Here is a 19,454-nt window from a genome sequence, read left to right on the forward strand (position 1 = left end):
ACTCACCGGACCATGATGTGTCAGATTACAGGGGGTTTGAACCCTAAAGTGTCTGCCAGCCTCGTCAGATGATTAGTTTATCTGTTTTACTTGGTTTCATGTTGGTGCTTTCATTCTAGAGAATGAATTTATACTTTAAAGTCATTCAGAAAAAGTATTTCTGAACGTTTTAAGTTAAAATCCGACACGTAGGAGTCGGCAAGACGTTTCCGACTCAGAGCCGAGTGAAAACCAGGACGCCCTGCTGCCTCGAGACTTTATCTGTGGACAGGAAAGGCCCACTCCCCTCTGTTAGAAACAGCCACAGAGGTGTGGTCAGCACACACACACACACACACACACACACACACCCTCTGCCTAATGATCCCTTACGCAATACTACCCCACCCAGCCCCCACCCATCACTAACCCAAACCACACCATACCACCAAACACACACACACACACATCCAACACATGGGACTCTACTGATCCCCCCTCCCACACACACACACACACACACACACACACACACACACACACACACACACACACACACACACAGCCTCATGTGAACATAAATCTCTGAAGCTTTAGAATCAACCAATCAGACGGACTGCAGGCTCACCTGAGCTCGGCTCCAGTAAGCTGATAAATGATTGGCTAAGATGATAAAACAAATTTCATTCAGTTTTTTTATGCATATTTAGTGATGATGATGATGATGATGATAATCATCCTCTTTACATCAGAGCAGTTAATCTGCGTCCTTCATCATCAGTAGCTAATAGAAACCCAATCCATCCGACCCTGGATATCATGCCTAAAAGCAACTGGCCTGGCCCTGATCATGTGACATGGAGGCATGATTTCTGCCCAGCGCTGTAAAATCCGGACATACAAACACACTTGTAGGAACAAAACTTAAGGATTTTCCCTCAAGTTATCAGCTGAGAATGAAAAGCAGGCGTTTTCCTGTCCTGCATGCTACTTCCCTCCTAAATCTCTCCCATCTCTGGTCCCAAACGCACCACTCCCTGCTGGAGCAGCCAGCCCGCCGAAACCTCGTTCTCACATCTGCACTCTGACTGACAAGCAAAGCAAAGGCTTGAGCTTCTTCAGCAGATGCAGCGTCATCTCAGCCATGTCCAAAACAATCGCTACATCATGCAGCTAACCAGCAGCGTTGCTAACAAAGATGCTGGTTTGACTGGTGTCCAGCAAACCACAGGCGACGTTTGCAATGGTGGGACACACCCTCTATAAACATCTTCACTGTTAAGTTTGATTGCAGGCTGAACGGTCATCTGATAAGATGAAGACATACAACTAAAACTGCATCATCACATCATCAGTAAGTGGATATATATATATATATATATATGCACCACATTATAATAATAATATAGACAGTCTTTATAATGATCACTGAGCCAGAAGATCCAAGCAGCCAAGTGCTGCTGATCAATGCACTAATAACTGATCAGATCCTCTGTGCAGCATCTGTGTTAACGCAATGCCAAGGAGGAAAGACATCAGCAAGATACGAGGAGAAAGATGATTTACAAACATTTGGCCTTGCCATGCTGAGTGACGACAAACTGAGCTGCATCTCAGACCTTCTGGGCCTCAGGCTCAACGTCGAGGTTCAGGACAGTCCAGTCAGAAAAGGACCAAACAGCCTTTAGACCAATAAGAAACAGCAACAAAAAGGATCTCATCAACTTGTTATCAAATCAAAAACCCTAAAACTGAAAGACTTTTGTTCATTTCAAAACAGCCTAAAGAGCAAGAAACCAATGATTGTCCCTGAAAATCCAGATCTGGTTCCAGCTGAGGCGAAAACCTCCTGAAAGCAGAAGTTACAGCAGGAGGAGGAGGCTTGTCAAACAGCTGCAGACAGCTGTGTTTCAGACATCTCATATGAAAATAAGTTATTATAGAGCCAGGAAATGTCTTCATATGTGTCTTACTAAAGTAACATTTACATCACTTTATTAATGCTGTAAAGTATGACTCAGATGTATAAACGTTTGTTTCTGCTGTTGTGTGTTCAAAGTGCTGAGAGCCACTTTGTTTTGGATCTTTCAGGTCATACTTCATGAGATCAGAAACTTTTCTGCAGTTTTACGTCGTTATGATACATGGATTTTTTTCCTCGTACAGCTGTTTCTTCACAACCACATTGATTCTCAACAGAGCTTCCTTGAACTCACTAGCTCCACGTCTAAAACATCCCACTGATCTCTGCGTGACACATTTTCACCTAAAACCTGCTTAAATATTCTCATTTTAACTTCCAGACAGCCAGACGAGAAAAAGCTGCGAGAGCTTCCGGACCAGGAAGAGCGAGCACCTTGATAAGAACGTTATCTTTTCCCGCTGAGGAGGTTTGCAAATCTGCATCTGAACAAATCACAAGACTCCTGGAACAAGGTCCTCTGGGCAGACCAGACGACAGGCGGTCAGAATGCAAGAAAAACCAAACATAGACATTAACACGGTGGTGGAGGGATCATGGTCCGGGCTCCCTGCAGGCATGAAGCGGTCCGGGAACCCAGGCGGATAACAAAGTATTCCAGAGTCAGATGTGAGTCCACCTGTCCAGCAGCTTCGTGCAGCAGGACAGAGACTCAAACCCAGCAGCAGATCTACAGCAGAAAGACTCAACATGATCCAGTCAGAGTCCAGACCTCCACAGACGGGAATGTTGCACTTTTTTCCTCACATGTCGGGTTTTGGTTTACTGATCTCTCAAAAGCTTCCAGTCTACCCTAAACAAAAAGGATAGAAAGGAAAATGTTTCATGTGTGAGTGTCTGTAGCAGGTTTAGCTCCGCTGTTAAAAACCGCGGGGAGACGCAGCGTCCACCTCCATCTGGCTGCAAGACACCCTGAACGCACAGCGTCGTTCCAACAAACCTGAACACACACAATCCTTCTGTGCTTATCTGAACGTCCACACCTTCTCTACCTCCATCTGAACTCTTCCTCCGTCTTCCTACCGTCTCCACCCCCTCAGCAGACTACACCCTCTCTGTAAGCATCTCTTCTCTGTGTGAAGCCGAGGTAATGGCTCCATAGCGTGCCTGGGACTCTGACAGGCCTCACCTTATCATTACTGCTCACACCCTTTATTGTATATTCGCCTATAGCTGGGATTATAACAGCGTACAGACCGTCCCATAGCTTAACTGCACCTTCTGAAGTGGGTTAAAGTGGAGCAAGCTGCCTGAGCTTCCAGCCTGCGAGCTCATCCAGGTAAAACACAAACATGACACGAGATCTGAGTTAATCATCAAACCGAAACTAAGCTGCTAATAATCACTGCATCAATAACAGAAAGTCAGCAGACAACTAACGGAGCTCTTTAATGTGAGTAAAATCACTTTTCTTCTTCCAATATGAAATTATTTATGTTATTAAACAGTTATGATCCACAGAGTCACAGAAAGTCCCGTCAGCAGTAAAAACATTTCTCAGCTTCTTTCATTTCATCTGATCTGATGTCAGAATTTATTTACTTATTAAGTGTTTTTAATGTTTCCCATCATCTTCTTTGTGATTTCAGATTTTAAATCAAGCTAAGCTACTTCTGAGCTGAGCAGGAACCCAGGCTGTAAAACATGCAGTTTGCTGCTTGTCGTTCAGACGAACGGCGATCGCTGCAAACATCCAATGGTCGTTCCGAAGGATAAAACTATGTCATGGTTGCCTTCATCTCAGCCGTCACTCTTCCTCTTCCTCATAAACAAGTCAGCAGTTCAGCTACTGAGCTCCAACTCAGCGAGTTGTGCCGCTGAACTTCCATTCACTGGTCCGTCTACTTCTCTCCCAGTTTACACCAGAATCACCACTTCATTTCCTGCCTTTTCTCCAGTCGGTCCAACACACCCTCCATCCTCTCTGATGAGAAGCATCTAAACTCTGGATTCTGACTTATCTGCAGCCATTTGGGCCAAACAACGTCTCGTGTCATGGATATTTTAATCTAACGTGTTCATTTCCATTCCCAGAAACAGAATTCCCAGTATTTTAACCTGATGCAAGCAGAAAGACTCGCCGTCATCAGCTGAACGACTCGCCGTCATCAGCTGAACGACTCGCCGTCATCAGCTGAACGACTCGCCGTCATCAGCTGAAAGACTCGCCGTCATCAGCTGAACGACTCGCCGTCGTCAGCTGAAAGACTCGCCGTCATCAGCTGAACGACTCGCCGTCATCAGCTGAAAGACTCGCCGTCATCAGCTGAACGACTCGCCGTCATCAGCTGAAAGACTCGCCGTCATCAGCTGAAAGACTCGCCGTCATCAGCTGAACGACTCGCCGTCATCAGCTGAACGACTCGCCGTCATCAGCTGAAAGACTCGCCGTCATCAGCTGAAAGACTCGCCGTCATCAGCTGAAAGACTCGCCGTCATCAGCTGAACGACTCGCCGTCATCAGCTGAAAGACTCGCCGTCATCAGATGAACGACTCGCCGTCATCAGCTGAAAGACTCGCCGTCATCAGCTAAAAGACTCGCCGTCATCAGCTGAACGACTCGCCGTCATCAGCTGAACGACTCGCCGTCATCAGCTGAACGACTCGCTGTCATCAGCTGAACGACTCGCCGTCATCAGATGAACGACTCGCCGTCATCAGCTGAAAGACTCGCCGTCATCAGCTGAACGACTCGCCGTCATCAGATGAACGACTCGCCGTCATCAGCTGAAAGACTCGCCGTCATCAGCTGAACGACTCGCCGTCATCAGCTGAACGACTCGCCGTCATCAGCTGAAAGACTCGCCGTCATCAGCTAAAAGACTCGCCGTCATCAGCTGAAAGACTCGCCGTCATCAGATGAACGACTCGCCGTCATCAGCTGAAAGACTCGCCGTCATCAGATGAACGACTCGCCGTCATCAGCTAAAAGACTCGCCGTCATCAGCTGAACGACTCGCCGTCATCAGCTGAAAGACTCGCCGTCATCAGCTGAACGACTCGCCGTCATCAGCTGAACGACTCGCCGTCATCAGCTGAAAGACTCGCCGTCATCAGCTGAAAGACTCGCCGTCATCAGCTGAAAGACTCGCCGTCATCAGCTGAACGACTCGCCGTCATCAGCTGAACGACTCGCCGTCATCAGCTGAAAGACTCGCCGTCATCAGCTGAACGACTCGCCGTCATCAGCTGAAAGACTCGCCGTCATCAGCTGAACGACTCGCCGTCATCAGCTGAAAGACTCGCCGTCATCAGCTGAAAGACTCGCCGTCATCAGCTGAACGACTCGCCGTCATCAGCTGAAAGACTCGCCGTCATCAGATGAACGACTCGCCGTCATCAGCTGAAAGACTCGCCGTCATCAGCTGAACGACTCGCCGTCATCAGCTGAAAGACTCGCCGTCATCAGCTGAACGACTCGCCGTCATCAGCTGAAAGACTCGCCGTCATCAGCTGAAAGACTCGCCGTCATCAGCTGAACGACTCGCCGTCATCAGCTGAGCGTGCGGAGACACAAAGCAGGAAAACACACTCGGTTAAAACACGCAGAAATCAGGACACGACGCTCCTCATTCTCTCCTCACAACTAACCAGCAGCAACATTTGTTGTTTTCATTCCTCTTGACTCAAGAAAACCAACTAAACACCTCTCTACCTTTTTCAGCCTGGTTGCCCATGGTAACGGTGAGAAACGGTGGTGCTGATTGGCTAACAACAGAAAAGGAAGCTACACACGTGCGAGTCAACCTGGAAACTGTTGACATGCTGAGTGACAGAAAGTATCTCAGGTCAAAGGTTTGTTGGCTTGTTTTCAGCCTCTGCTGCAGCTCTGTGGTCCCAAACTTATTAACCTTCAATACTCCGCTAGATCTCCTGCAACCTCAGGTTTCTCAGAAACTCTGCAGGTTGTGATGGAAAGTTTACCTTTAACGTGATCTACTGAAACTTTCCAGTGTTTCCATCCTGTCCAGGACTATTACAATCCAGCATTTATTCAGAGACTCTACATGATAAATCCATAATGATCCACCATTATTTACCACATCTTCATCCTAAAATACTACAACTACTACCATGTTGCTAAGAGACCTCTATTTTCACCTGGAAATGACGATGAAGCTGCTTCCTGTCAGACTTTCCACCAATCAGAGAGCTGAAACTGACTGTCTAATGTCCAATCAGGAGCAGCCAAAGATCAACACATGATCAGAAAAGAAGAAGAAAAAAGGTCCTCTAAGGCTGGAATAAAGTAAGAAGACGTTTCTGATGCACCCTGGTGTAAAAAGGATCGGAGGCGTATTAAATAGCAGCTGTAAATGAGGAAAAACTGTAACTATGTCTGCAGCAGGTTAGCCTAACCACAACTCCTGCTCAACAACCAGAGCACAAAATGCACAAAAATGTCTCGGAGTTGCAAGAAACAGTCTGAAATGTGTAAAAGTATGATGGGTGAAACCTGAATAATCTGCTGCTTCTTCTTGGACATCAGGATTAAATGATCGTTTGGGGTCTTCAGGCTGCAGGAGGATCATTTTATCTACATCTGTTCTGAGATGTCTGGATGCCCGACGTGTTCAAACACATTCCATCAGGAGCGCTGCCATCTGCAGCCACACCTGCCTGCACCCACCCCATGTCCTCCATCACAATCATCTGCTGCATCCCTTCGAACCAATCAGCGGCCCCGCCTCCCCCCATCCTCACCGTGCACTCCATCTCCTCTGGCTCGGGTTTGATCTGTACAGAGGGCATCTCTCTCTCGCCCTCCACCTCCTTCTCCTCCTGCTTTTCTTCCTTCTTCACAGTCTGGATCGCCACTTCCTTCGGCTCTTCCTCGCCGGATTTGTCCTCGTCCCTGTGCGGCGGCCGAGGCCCCGTTGCCGGCTCCTCCTTCTTCTCCTCTCCTTGGGCAGCAGGTGGCGGAGGCGATGACGATGGTGGCGGCGGCAGCGTTGGCAACCGGGTCGTGGTGCTCTGCTTGGCCGGGCTCCTCTGCTTCTTCCGGGCACCGACGGCACTCTTCTTCTGCTTGGGGGTGGACTGGCACTGAGGAAGAGGAGAAGAGAGGAAGGTTAGAGGAAGGTGGCCCTGAGCACAAATGGAGGAGGAAGGTAGAAGGTGACAAGGAGGGGTTGAGGAGAGTAAAACAAGGGGGTGGGGTGGGGAGAAAGAGTGGTGAACAACAGGAGGAGGAGGAGGAGGAGGAGGAAGGGGTGAGGTAAAAAGACCAAAAGTTTCAGGCTGAAAGGAGATTTGTTCAAGAAAATGAAAGAGGAAAGAGAGTTTTCTAAAGTTAGAGAATCAGATCAAAGAGTGAAAAACTTGAGTTTGAAGAAGGAAAACATGAAGAGAACAAGTTTTACCTCTGAGAATCTACCAGAAGAGGGGGCAGAAACACTCTCCCTTCTGAAGAGACAGAAAATTAAAAGCAAAGTCAGAGACAGAGGAGGGAGAGAGACAAAGGCCGAGTCCTGACGCTGCCAGAGAGGGAATGAGTTCGAAAGAGAAATAACACAGAGAGCAGGGAGGAGTAGCCGTGAACTGACCCCTCCCTCCCTTTCAGTGGCAGGCAGGCAGACACACCCTTTTCTGGAAGCCGAGCAGCACACACACACACACACACACGTATGCAGAGCGAGTGGGGAGTGCCAAGGCAAAGGCAGCACACACACACACACATTTTCAGCAGAACACACATCCCACCTCTTCTGTCTCAATTTACTGCCCGTTTCCACTTCCTTTCTCATTTTAATGATCTATCTGAGGAATCATGGAGTTAAACCGCTCCAGCTGATAAGTTCTGCAGCGTCGCCGCGGCAACAGCCAGAAGTTTAAATCATCTAGTCTGAAGGCTTTAATTCAACAGGTTTATTCAGCGAAGATGGAGCTGGATGGCAGAAAGTTAAAAAATGTCTGACAGAGGGTCAGTTGATGTTAACAGTGATGATTTACGGTGAATCCGTCACAAAGTTGTCATTTTATCTCCCAATAGTCAGGAATTTTACTGTAAACCTGAAGAAAACGTGCCAGCTGTGTTCTGATCAGCTGTCGGGCTTGTTTGATGTTTGGTGATGATGAGGATGATGAGAGGATGATGAGGATGAGGATGATGATGAGGAGGATGAGGAGGAGGATGAGGATGAGGATGATGAGGATAAGGATGATGAGAGGGTGAGGAGGAGGATGAGGAGGATGAGGATGAGGATGATGAGAGGATGAGGAGGATGATGAGGAGGATGAGGAAAATGAGGATGAGGATGATGAGAGGATGAGGAGGATGATGAGGAGGATGAGGAAAATGAGGATGAGGATGATGAGAGGATGAGGAGGAGGATGAGGAGGATGATGAGGATGAGGATGATGAGAGGATGAGGAGGATGATGAGGAGGATGAGGAAAATGAGGATGAGGATGATGAGAGGATGAGGAGGATGATGAGGAGGAGGGTGATGGAGGAATTCAAAGCAGAAATCTCACGTTGAAAGATCAACACTTGATTCTTTATATTACAATCCTGCAGTGCAACGCTGAAATGGAAACAAGTTTTGCAACTGTGGCAGGACTCCCAAAGCATCATGGGTAACTCAGAGCAGAGGACTGGAAACGTGTCCCAACTACTGGAAAAATTAAGGAGAAAATCTGTTCACGTCACTCCATGCTGACAGCTGCCTGCGTGTGAATGATGGATACTTAAAAAAAAAACTCCTAAAAAACACTAAATAAATCATTTCTTCACAATAATCATAATAATCTTCATGTTTTTGGAAATCTAAGGAAATCAGTGAATGGATTCCCAGTGGCAGAGTAATATTTACACCAAAATACACCTTCAGGCTAATTTTGTGAACATTAGGATCTAAACTTTGAGTTAAAAATAAACATAATTCTCCTGTTTTATTAGTAGCTATTTGAGGGTTTTTCTTCAGCCTTTAGGATTTAAAAAGCTAAAGTGATCGATATAAAACTATAAACACAAGATGTTGGCAAATAAAAATACAATAAAAGGAAAGATCTGACTCTAAGGAACTCCAATTAAAGTATCATTTTCTCTTATGAAACACTGAAGTTCATCCCTGAAAATATTCCCATAAGTCAATATTTAGCATGAAAAGATCCATATTTTTATCCATTAAGGTGTAAAGTTTGACGCTTTTGTCCAGATAAGGTCTTTCTGCCAATGGCTGGTGAAGAACTGTGGCGCTTTTGTGCCACTTTGCCACTAAATAAAGTCCAAACTGCATCATCTCTTCTACAGCATACAGATATCTGGAAACTGAAGTTTGGTACTGTGTACGCGGGTTTAGTGCGTCATTGTGAGTATTTCATGTGAAAATACTGCGCAGGAAGAGCAGTTTCTCTCAGGAAGCTGAATTATTGATGCGCTGACCCGCAGGCTGTGCTTTAATGTTAAAGCTGGACATGCAGAATGATACACAGCAGGAAGAACTAACATTAAAAAACATTGTTTTAAGACATCGGTAGTTTTTCTTCTGGCTTTAATTCTTCTGGCTGAGAATCTGGTGGGAACCAGAAGTATTTAAAGAAAACAATTAAAAGGTCGCAGTTATTTTGATTTGTTTTCCTCAGAATTAAAATTTTAAGTCCTTAAAAAAACGATCTAAACCGACTTCTCTGATGTCAATGATGATTTTTTGTATTGATCACTTTTTGTCTGCAGCTTTTGCTCGGCATGTGAAAGCTGGGACTAAGCTGGGCGATGAGCTGCAGGCTGGCATGTGACCCGAGCCCAGAAGATTCCAGAGCAAGGTGGGGCTTCCACTAATCAGGCTGGGTGTGGCTGTTAGCACCACCCCTCCCACACAGATCCAGAGGACACACAGTGGTCTCCCAGCCCCATTGTCGCAGGACAGAGCCCCCTCTGTGTCTCTAAACAAAGGTAGATGCAGCTTGATGCCTCCCCCCCAACCAGCAGCACACACAGACGAGGTTAGACGTTTCACCACAATCTCTGCGTGAAAGTTTATTTTGCTTTAATAAAAACCAAACTAGACAGAAACACTCTGGAGTGTTGAGCGTGCATTAACAGAGGCTGTAGGCTGTTCTTTACCTGGATGTAAAGGAACACGAACACACACTAATTACATGTGTGTTTATAAGTTCAGGTGGTGGAAACAAAGAGATTCTAACTGCATGTTAGAGATTTATTACTTTTCATTTAGTCTGATGATCTTCATGCACTTTCTACGTTTATATGGGAGTTTTAATTCCTCTTTAATTCAGAATAAAAGTTAATTCCACTTTAAACTGATGGAAAAACGGCCATGTAAACACTTCCTAATGCTTCCATTTGGAATTAAACTTAACTCAGATGTAAGCGGCTGGTTTATTCACATTTTAATTCCGAACTATTTAATTCCTCTGTCATGTAAACCTTCATTCCGCTCTAAGTTAATTCTGGTCGTTCTGCACATGCTCGTTACCTTGTCCTTAATTCAGAGTTAACGTATTCTCCTACGAGTTTACATGAAAAATAATAATTCAGAATAAACGCTGACATGAAACACGTTCTTACTGAATTCCTCTTTAGGGCGGCGGGTTGGGAAGGGTTCTGATTGGACAGAGGGTGCACGTGACGTATGACGTATACCGGAAATAAACAAAGTCGCTCCCTGCTTCTCGTCTTTTCAGTCGTAACTTGTAAAAACTACATAATAAGTTCCAGTTTTGCCGCTATTTTTTATTATAAATGTGAAGTAGCAGCTCAACACCAGCATACTACTTCACTTTCTGCAGCAACTGAGAAGGAGAAGGAAGACAGACCACCGAACACGGGAGGTAAAACAACGCGCGTCATCGGGACAGGACAAGGTAACGAGCATGCTCAGAACGACCGGAGTTAACTTGGAGCGGAACGAAGGTTTACATGACAGAGGAATTAAATAGATCGGAATTAAAAGGCGAATAAACCAGACACTTACATCAAAGTTAAGTTTAATTCTAAATAGAAATTAGCATTAGGAATTGAATGTTTACATGGTCGTTTTTCATCAGTTTAAAGCGGACTTAACTTTTATTCTGAATTAAACAGGAATTAAAACTCCCGTGTAAACGTAGCAATAGAGAGTTTAAAAGATTTATTCCGCTTTTAGACATCACTTCAGCTTTTAGATGACAGACTGCAAACACAACGGAGCAAACACTGAAATCTTCAGCAAATCCGACTTGATCCACATCTCCTCCCAGACGAGGCAGTAAAGGGGAAGGAGCACACCGAGGGGGGGCCAGGAGTTATGTGTGTGAAGAGCAGCACTAACGAGGAGTGATAGTGAGACTGTGTGGGAGTGCATGCGCATGTTGTGTGTATAAATGAGGACTGACAAGATGCCTATGTGTGTGTGAGCCTCCCCCAGAGAAGGGGTCCCACTGTGGAGTTCCAGGAATAAAAAAGGGTGGGGTGGGTGTGACCCTGTCAGGCTCTGATCCTACCACAGGAAGTAGGGGTGGGGGTAGAGGCGGATGAAGAGGACTGAAAAACAGGCAGATTTTCTTCACAGGCTGTGGAATAATTCTCCACTAAGAAAACGGCGGCGATGCGGCTGGAGACATGCTAACTGCTAGCATTGTGGATTACTTCTCAAAGCTAGCAAGCTACTAACAGGGACTCACTACGGCATGAAAACCACAGACAGATGAAGGGAATAACACTCACCATCTTGTTACAACTCAATGTACACCCCCCCACCAAGCAGCAGATTCTCCCAGCAGGACAATGCACTCAGCCATGCTGCAAAAACTGCTCAGGGGCAGCTCAAGCAACATAAAAATGCCCAGGGTGTTCATCCAGCCTTCAAAGCCCCACATTCCAAGTTGACCATACATCCCCCATATTCACAATCAGGAAAAGGCATGTTCCACAGAGACTCACGTCCCTGCAGCTGGCGCATCCAAACATCTGCAGAAAGCGTCACAAGTTTGTAAAAAGAAATTCAGGTGTGAAGAGAGATATGCATCCAAAGCCAAACAGTTGTGGTCAGAGCAGTTTGAGTCCACTTAATGACAGTTTAGGAAGGAAATGAACTGTAGGAGAAAACCACCATATTACAATAGGATGCATAATATCGTTGTTGAATATTGTGATAACAAGGCTTATGATGCATTAATAAACTTAAATATTCGCCTCTGCACTTGCGCATGCAAATTTGTTGTACAACATGCACAACTTCTACCCAGTCAGGGATTTTCCTGCTTCAACATGCCTCAAATGAAAAGAAATGGATCGTCAACAGGCTGATGTGGAACTTCACAAGGGACATCAATATGTTTAAATTCAAGTGTGCTGGAGCAAGAAAATGTCTAAAACCTGGTGGGCCTTGAGGACCAGAACTGGACATCCCTTACCTAGTGGAATGCGGCTCATGTTAATACATCCGAGTTGCCCTATTTCATGTTGGTATGTCATTGTAACACCAGTATCAGCCTTTTTCTGGGTGCTGGAACTCAAATCAAACGTAGGCTAAATGCCTTTAGCTTCAGTTAGCTGCATTTACGGAAAGCTAACATTACTGTTTCCACAGCCAGTAATTTTGTGTTTTTGTCCTTACTTTTCTTAGTCAAAAGCACATTCATTTTACTTTTTTGTTTTGCTATTAAATTATATTTCTTTGAAAAAATAATATTGGCATTTTTCTGGGTGCTGGAACTCAAGTCAAACATAGGCTAAATGCCTTTAGCTCCAGTTAGCTGCACTAACAGAAAGCTAACATTACTGATTGTACAGCCAGTAAATCTGTGTTTTTGTCCTTACTTCTCTTAGTCAAAAGCACATTCATTTTACTTGTTTGTTTTGCTATTAAATTAAACTTGTCTACTTCGGTCAAGCTAAGCTAACGCTAATTTCACCAGATTACACATGGTGGTCAAGACAAACCATTGCAGTGCTGTGATAACTTTCTGATCAACTCTGTTTTTGTTAACTTTACCCAAATGTGAATTCAATCCACTGAAAAAGCTAAATAAAAAAACAAAAAAAACAATTCTTTTCCCACTGTTTCAGTATTTCCATAAACAGATATGTTTTATATGGGTAATCATGGCTTTTATGAAAGCTATGGTGAAAATAAATAAAATACATACAAAGTCATGCCATAAAGCATTGCTTGTATATACTAAAGATAAGCTGCAGTCTTAAAATTACACTTTACTTTAAACAATATTGATTTTTACTATCTTCTAGGTAACAAAAGAATATTTAGGAGTAAAAATATGGTTAAAACTGTTAAAGGGAGAAGATTAATAAACATATAAATAATTAGAAAAAGCAGGAGTAGCAGCTGAAACTCAGATCTGCAGCTAATTACACAAAGTTTGGCCTGAAATGCTACTTAATTATTCAATAATATAATATGTCAAACTCACAAACAGCTGCACAGCTTGTCTGTTACTGTACTGCTGCATTTCACACGTGCATGAAAGTGATACGTATACATTACTCGGTCCAACATGGTCAGGTCAGAATGTGAAAATGGTACAGAAAAGCACCAGGGGGGTAATTCACACATGATGCTGACACATTCAGCTGCTGCCAGATAAATGGAAAGCTGTGCTTGTGTGACACAACAAGAGGCCTTGGACCAAAGCATGCCACTGACATTTCACTAAGACTTCACAAAACTGTGTCAAAAGATGACAAATATTCTACATTTTCTTTAAGTTGTTCTGCTTTTAATTTAGTTGTTCTGCTGACGGCCCAGCTGAGCCAAATAAGAAAAAAGAGAGAAAAAGGGATGAGTGATAATTTTGGACCAAAAAATGATCCCTTAATGAAAAAATAGGACACAAAATTTGTGGCTAATAATAGTTTGCAACAGAGCTGCTCTGCAGTCATCCATTAGATTCATCCCTTGGCTAAAACAGGCCAAAAATCAACATTTTTAAGTCTATTTTTGTCCAGTAAAGGCCAACTGAGTGTGAGCTCTGAGCTCTGCCTCATCCTGATACAATCCCACACTTTCACACCTGCTCAGAACAGCCAGTCTGTCACGCCTAAGCTGTCAAGATCTGATGAGAATTAGTCATTTCTTAAGTTTCTGACAGAAGTTTTTCCTCTCCTGTCTGCGTCCTGGTCCTTGTTTCAAGCCCTGAAGGTGCATTTGACCCCTGATGACCTCAGGCTCGGTTTGAGAAAGCCCCGTAAAACCTGAGGATTTAAAAGGACTTAAGGCTGTCCCCTACAACCTTTCATGCCTCAACCTTTAAAGAAGCAAGGAACGTGAAAAAGAACAAAGTAATAAAACCTTCTGCTTCTGTAAATGACTGGATTAAAGTCGCTTAGCTTAGCTCAACAGAAACACAGAAAATCTCTATTTTCTGCAGGACTAATAAAGCAGAAAATGCTGCAAAAATGACCCCTCCTCAACATTAGTTGAGCTATAAAAGAAAAACCTAAAAACATTAAAGTCAGCTTCACATCTAAGCCATGTGCCATGGTTTATGTGCATAGGAAGGCTGTTTGTACACATATGTCCTCATCTGACAGCTGGAAGCTAGCATGCTCAGTGCTACATATGCATGTGTGTGTCTTCTGTCTGTCCTGTGTGTATTTCAGTAAGTTGTTGCAGAACAAATAGAATAAATGTTGTTTTTGGTCAGTAACGTGCACATCACAGCAAATAATACAAGCTTCATGAACACAGAGAAAAAGAAGTCTCCATCTGTAAGTTTATGAGTATTTACCTTTTAGCATAAACAAGCCCAGTGTCTGATCACTTGTACTGACCGCAAATCGATGAAGGATTCTTGTCTCTTAGACTTTTTAACCTCATCTTGCCTAAAGTCTCCTGTGCAGGAGGCAACATGACGTGTGCAGTACAGATGTTTGCACACACCGCAAAGTAGCGATGCTAGCATGTAGCAGACCAAACTGACAGGAAGGAACTCAGCTGAAAGACTATTAGTCACGAGTATCCAAACCAGAGTTCAAAGCTCATGCAGTCATATCGGAATGTAAGAAAAACCATGAAAACAGCTTTCGAGCTTCTGCTAATTTTTCATCAGTCATGTCTTACTTTTGCTCTCCAGTAGTGCAAAGTTTTCCTCTATGACTCTTTTACATGAATCATAAAGATCCTGTTGGTTTCCATGGAGATGAAGATCCTGTTGTTTATATGGAGATGAAGGACCTGCTAGTTTCCATAGAGATGAAGGTCCTGCTAGTTTCCATGGAGATACAGATCCTGATAGTTCCCATGGAGATGAAGGTCCTGCTAGTTTCCATGGAGATGAAGGACCTGCTAGTTTCCATGGAGATACAGATCCTGATAGTTCCCATGGAGATGAAGGTCCTGCTAGTTTCCATGGAGATGAAGGACCTGCTAGTTTCCATGGAGATACAGATCCTGATAGTTCCCATGGAGATGAAGGACCTGCTAGTTTCCATGGAGATACAGATCCTGATAGTTCCTATGGAGATGAAGGTCCTGCTAGTTTCCTTGGAGATGAAGGACCTGCTAGTTTCCATGGAGATGAATGACCTTCTAGTTTCCATGGAGATGAATGACCTGCTAGTTTCCATGGAGATGAAGGACCTGCTAGTTTCCATGGAGATACAGATCCTGCTAGTTTCCATGGAGATGAAGGGTTTTTTTTTTTTTTTTTTATAGTGACATATTGACTTCATGTCTTTCTGGACCTTCATGATGTTTCGAAGGTGAATGTGGATCTTTTCCTGGATTCTCCTGACTCTGCCTATTGACAGAGGTGTCCATCATCATCATCATCATCATCATCATTATCATCATCATCGTGGGCCAAAGGCTTCCCGAGATATTTACCTGATAAAACCTCCATTAAAGCACCTGTAGAAACTGATTAGGTTCATTTTTGACCTTCTGCTGTCGCACAGTTCCTCATCACACGGTTTACTAATCTCTGGATGAACTGGACTTCTAGCTCCTGGTTTTCACTGAAACTAATGTGGTTATAGTTCATGAGGAGAAACCCATTTTCATGTTCTACTGTGTTCCAGGTGTATTTACTGTGACAACACATATCTGATTCTGACACTTCTGTAGTCACCTCACATCTCAGCTTTACATTGGGATCCAGATTAAACATACAGACATGTAGTTTGATTTAATTTGGGTGTCATTACAGACAGGAAAGACAGGCCTCACTAAGAGGTTAACTCTTCAAGTCTATGAAGAACTTGATTCACATTTATCAATAATCATCCGCTTTATGTAACGAATGTGAGAAAATTTAAAACATTTATACCCTTATAAACTTTATGGACTAAAACACAAAGCAAGAAAAAAATACCAGTTTGGTAATTCTGAAATAACCAGACTGAAGAAAGAATTTCTTACATAAAACAACTCGTTCAGCTTCTTTTTACAGTGTGAAGCCGTCAGAGAGGGTGGGACAGAGACACTATCTGGGTCAGCGCTCTCCTCTGTCACTGCTGCCTCTCCACACACCCCCAGCTCTCAGTGTGCATGTCGGTGGGGGGTGGGGGACTGTCCTAGTCAGCCGCAGTGCTCATGCCCCCACAGGGTCCACACACACACACACACACACACACACACACACACACACGGTTCACGCCTGGTTATGCCCACACCCATGAACGTATAGGAGGATATTTCCTCCAGCAATTAAAAAAAAAAACAATCAAGCACGCAACATTCATGTCAGCTTTAGTTAATATGAGGATAATCTGGCTCCAGGTTTCCAAGGCTGTTGCTGCATCCTCCTCACAGATTCCCCGTCGTCTGATAATTAGCACGACATGAGGAAAAGAAACAACCAAAGATTTTTCTCTCTGGGTTCAGTCGAAGTTCTCAACGCTGACAAACATCCTGCTGATATGAAACAAATGTTGACCTGAGCAGAAATTCAATCCAAGCTCACAATCAGTCAGATCCCAGATTTATTGATCATCTGAACGGTTTGAAGTTTCGCAGGAGAAATAAATAAACTTCCAGTCGACTCGCTGGTTGGTTATACATTCACCATCATCGGGGAGGGTTGCCATGTGAAGAGGTTTCAGCTCAACTAAGCAGATGTTGTGACTACAGGGTTTTTATTTCCATTTGCTGAAAGATATTCTGATTTAATCTGAATACATAAGACTGGGTGTTCCCCAGCTCCGGGCTTCTGGCACTGATGAACAGAAATGAAGTGTCTTCCTCACAAGAATAAATCTAATAAACTCTGCTTTTTACAGGAAGGTTAACAGAGAAGATTATTAAGCCTGGATTTATTTTATCATCCATAAATTGTGTCAAACTTCAGAATAAACAACCGTTTGCCGACATGGAGTCAGAAATATTGTAATTAGATTTGTTTGTATTTACTCAATATTTTTTTACACTGTGTGAACTCCTCAGTGGAAGATGCAGGCTTGCTATTTATCCGTTCACGCCTCACAGCTGCGTTATTTACAGCTGATTCAGCAGCAGGACGTTTTTCGGACGTGCTGTACTGAAAGCAGAGGAGACGACGTTTAGCAGAGAAGCTGCTGGAGGACAGGGAGGTCAGTTTCCTTTGGTTTCCAGTCAAGGGTCCAAACATTGCACAACTCCTGTAACTGGAGTCCCTAACACAGACCAACACACACATGCCCCTCCCCATGTGGCCTCAGCCCTGAGAGGCGTGAGCTCCTGGGGAAGGAAAACGAAGGAAGACTCGGTGTGTTTGTGAGATGTCAGGGTCAGAAGGGTGCAGCTCGTAATTCCTTCATATTAAAGAAATTCACACAGAAACACAGAGCGCAGTCTTCCTCCCAGTCTCAATCTTTTTCCTCCCTCGCTTTGTGGCAATGAAAGGGGCGGGGCTTGGTCAATGATTGACAGAGACGGACAGTTTGGCAGCGGCTGGTCAGATGTGACGGTAAAAGGAGATGTGATGAAGAAAAATCAACTTTAAATCACATCTGACAGAATAAGAAAACCCTGAAAAAGATCATAAAAGCACTGACGTGTCTCAGATGATGATTTCTGTGTGAACATTTGATCGCAGGCCAGCTGGTCATCACCCTGATGATGACCTGTAACGGCGCCGATAAAAGACAAAAACCAGATAAACCGAGCAGAAAAGTCAGTAAATGACTGGTGGAGCATTTCTTTACTGTAAAAATGCTTCTTGGTTTTGAATCTTATACAATTGTTTATTCCTTAAATTCTTGTTTGGCATCAGGAATCCCTGATTCTGGTCCTCAGTCCTGCAGGTATTAGACATTTCCCTGCTGCAACACACTTGCATGTTTTCTGCTAGTGTGGTGAAAGCAGAAGTTGTCCCACATTAACCAGTGGACGAGGCGATGGCACCAGGGCTCCCATCACGCTTCAGCTTGGTGTTGTGTGGACGAGCTGGAAGTCGCCTGAAGGAGCAGGTCCTCTGCAGATCAGTCGCATGTAGTTTGTTTGCAGCCGACTGTCGATGCTCTCAGGTGTCTCTGTCTTCACCTGTCAGTCAGAACCAGCTGTCTGGCATCAGCAGAGAAGAGCTGGCAGGTTTTTCATGGCTACAAACCACATTCTGAACTTTGCTGCTCATCCCATAAATGCACTCATTTCTTACAGATGTGTTTCTGTTCAAAAGGGAAATAAACACACTTTCAACAAGATAAGATTTCTTACCAGTGAAGAACTAATCCACCACACACACATTTACTAACGTTTCCAGGTTAACCTCGTCTTGGACAATAAGATCATCCTCTACTCTCATAAATGTTCTTCTTAGCAGAACCAGGACCTACAGTCTGTGGTACCGGTTTCAGTTTGCTGCTTTTACTGGTCTCTGACTTACTGTTGTTATTACTTTATGGCCTCATACGTTTCATTCATCATTATTACATGTTTTATCGATGTGAAGACCTTGAAGCATCACTTGCTTTACAAACCAATCGAATTCCCAACCATGTTCTGTGGCATTAGCGTCGCTGTTTGCAGCAGTTCCATTCCTCGCCTTGGCAGATACACGCACTAGACTCAGGCCTGACAGAGAGACCGGTACTGATGTATGTTGCAGTTAATGAGTCAGTCCTGGCAGGCAGATCTGTGATCTGATAAGGTCCCGGATGTTAACGCAACCGAAACTGTTCATCACCGTGTTCAACTGCTTGAAATGAGATGAAAAGATTCCTTCAGTAAACGCTGTGGTTTCCAGGAGCGCAGGACAAACCACTGGATGCTGACAGCTGCCTGAACAGCACAAAACCAGGGACTCCTCCACTCTTTGACCTTACTGGTGCGGCTTCCACGTTCCTCCTCTTCCCACAGCCCTCCCACTCCCTCCCTCACTGTCCCAGTTTCTCTTTAATCACCTCAACAAATGATTTTCTAATACATTCAGAGAAACAATTGTCACCTATAATTAGAAGCGTTTGACAGTGAGAGGAGGTTATCGCTCGGCACTGAGACGTTACATCATCGCATGCTGACACAGTAACTACACGTGTACGTTAGCTGCACGTGAAACCGGACAGGACAAACTTATCTCCGTCCCACAGCCACTCCCTGACAGTTTCCCTCTC

General features: G+C 44.3%; 1 protein-coding gene across 2 annotated transcripts in view; it reads right to left on the reverse strand.

Annotated features, from left to right (window-relative positions):
• Positions 1 to 19,454, reverse strand: part of klf8 (Kruppel like factor 8) — a 102,263-nt gene that overhangs the window by 37,035 nt on the left and 45,774 nt on the right. For both annotated transcript variants that reach the window (XM_079247574.1, XM_079247573.1), the window contains exon 2: positions 6,666 to 7,007. In XM_079247574.1, the coding sequence (XP_079103700.1) occupies positions 6,666 to 7,007 (342 nt within the window). The remainder of the gene's footprint in view (positions 1 to 6,665; positions 7,008 to 19,454) is intronic.

This window comes from Telmatherina bonti (assembly GCF_933228915.1).
Source record: "Telmatherina bonti genome assembly, chromosome: 10".
Classification (NCBI taxonomy): domain Eukaryota; kingdom Metazoa; phylum Chordata; class Actinopteri; order Atheriniformes; family Telmatherinidae; genus Telmatherina; species Telmatherina bonti.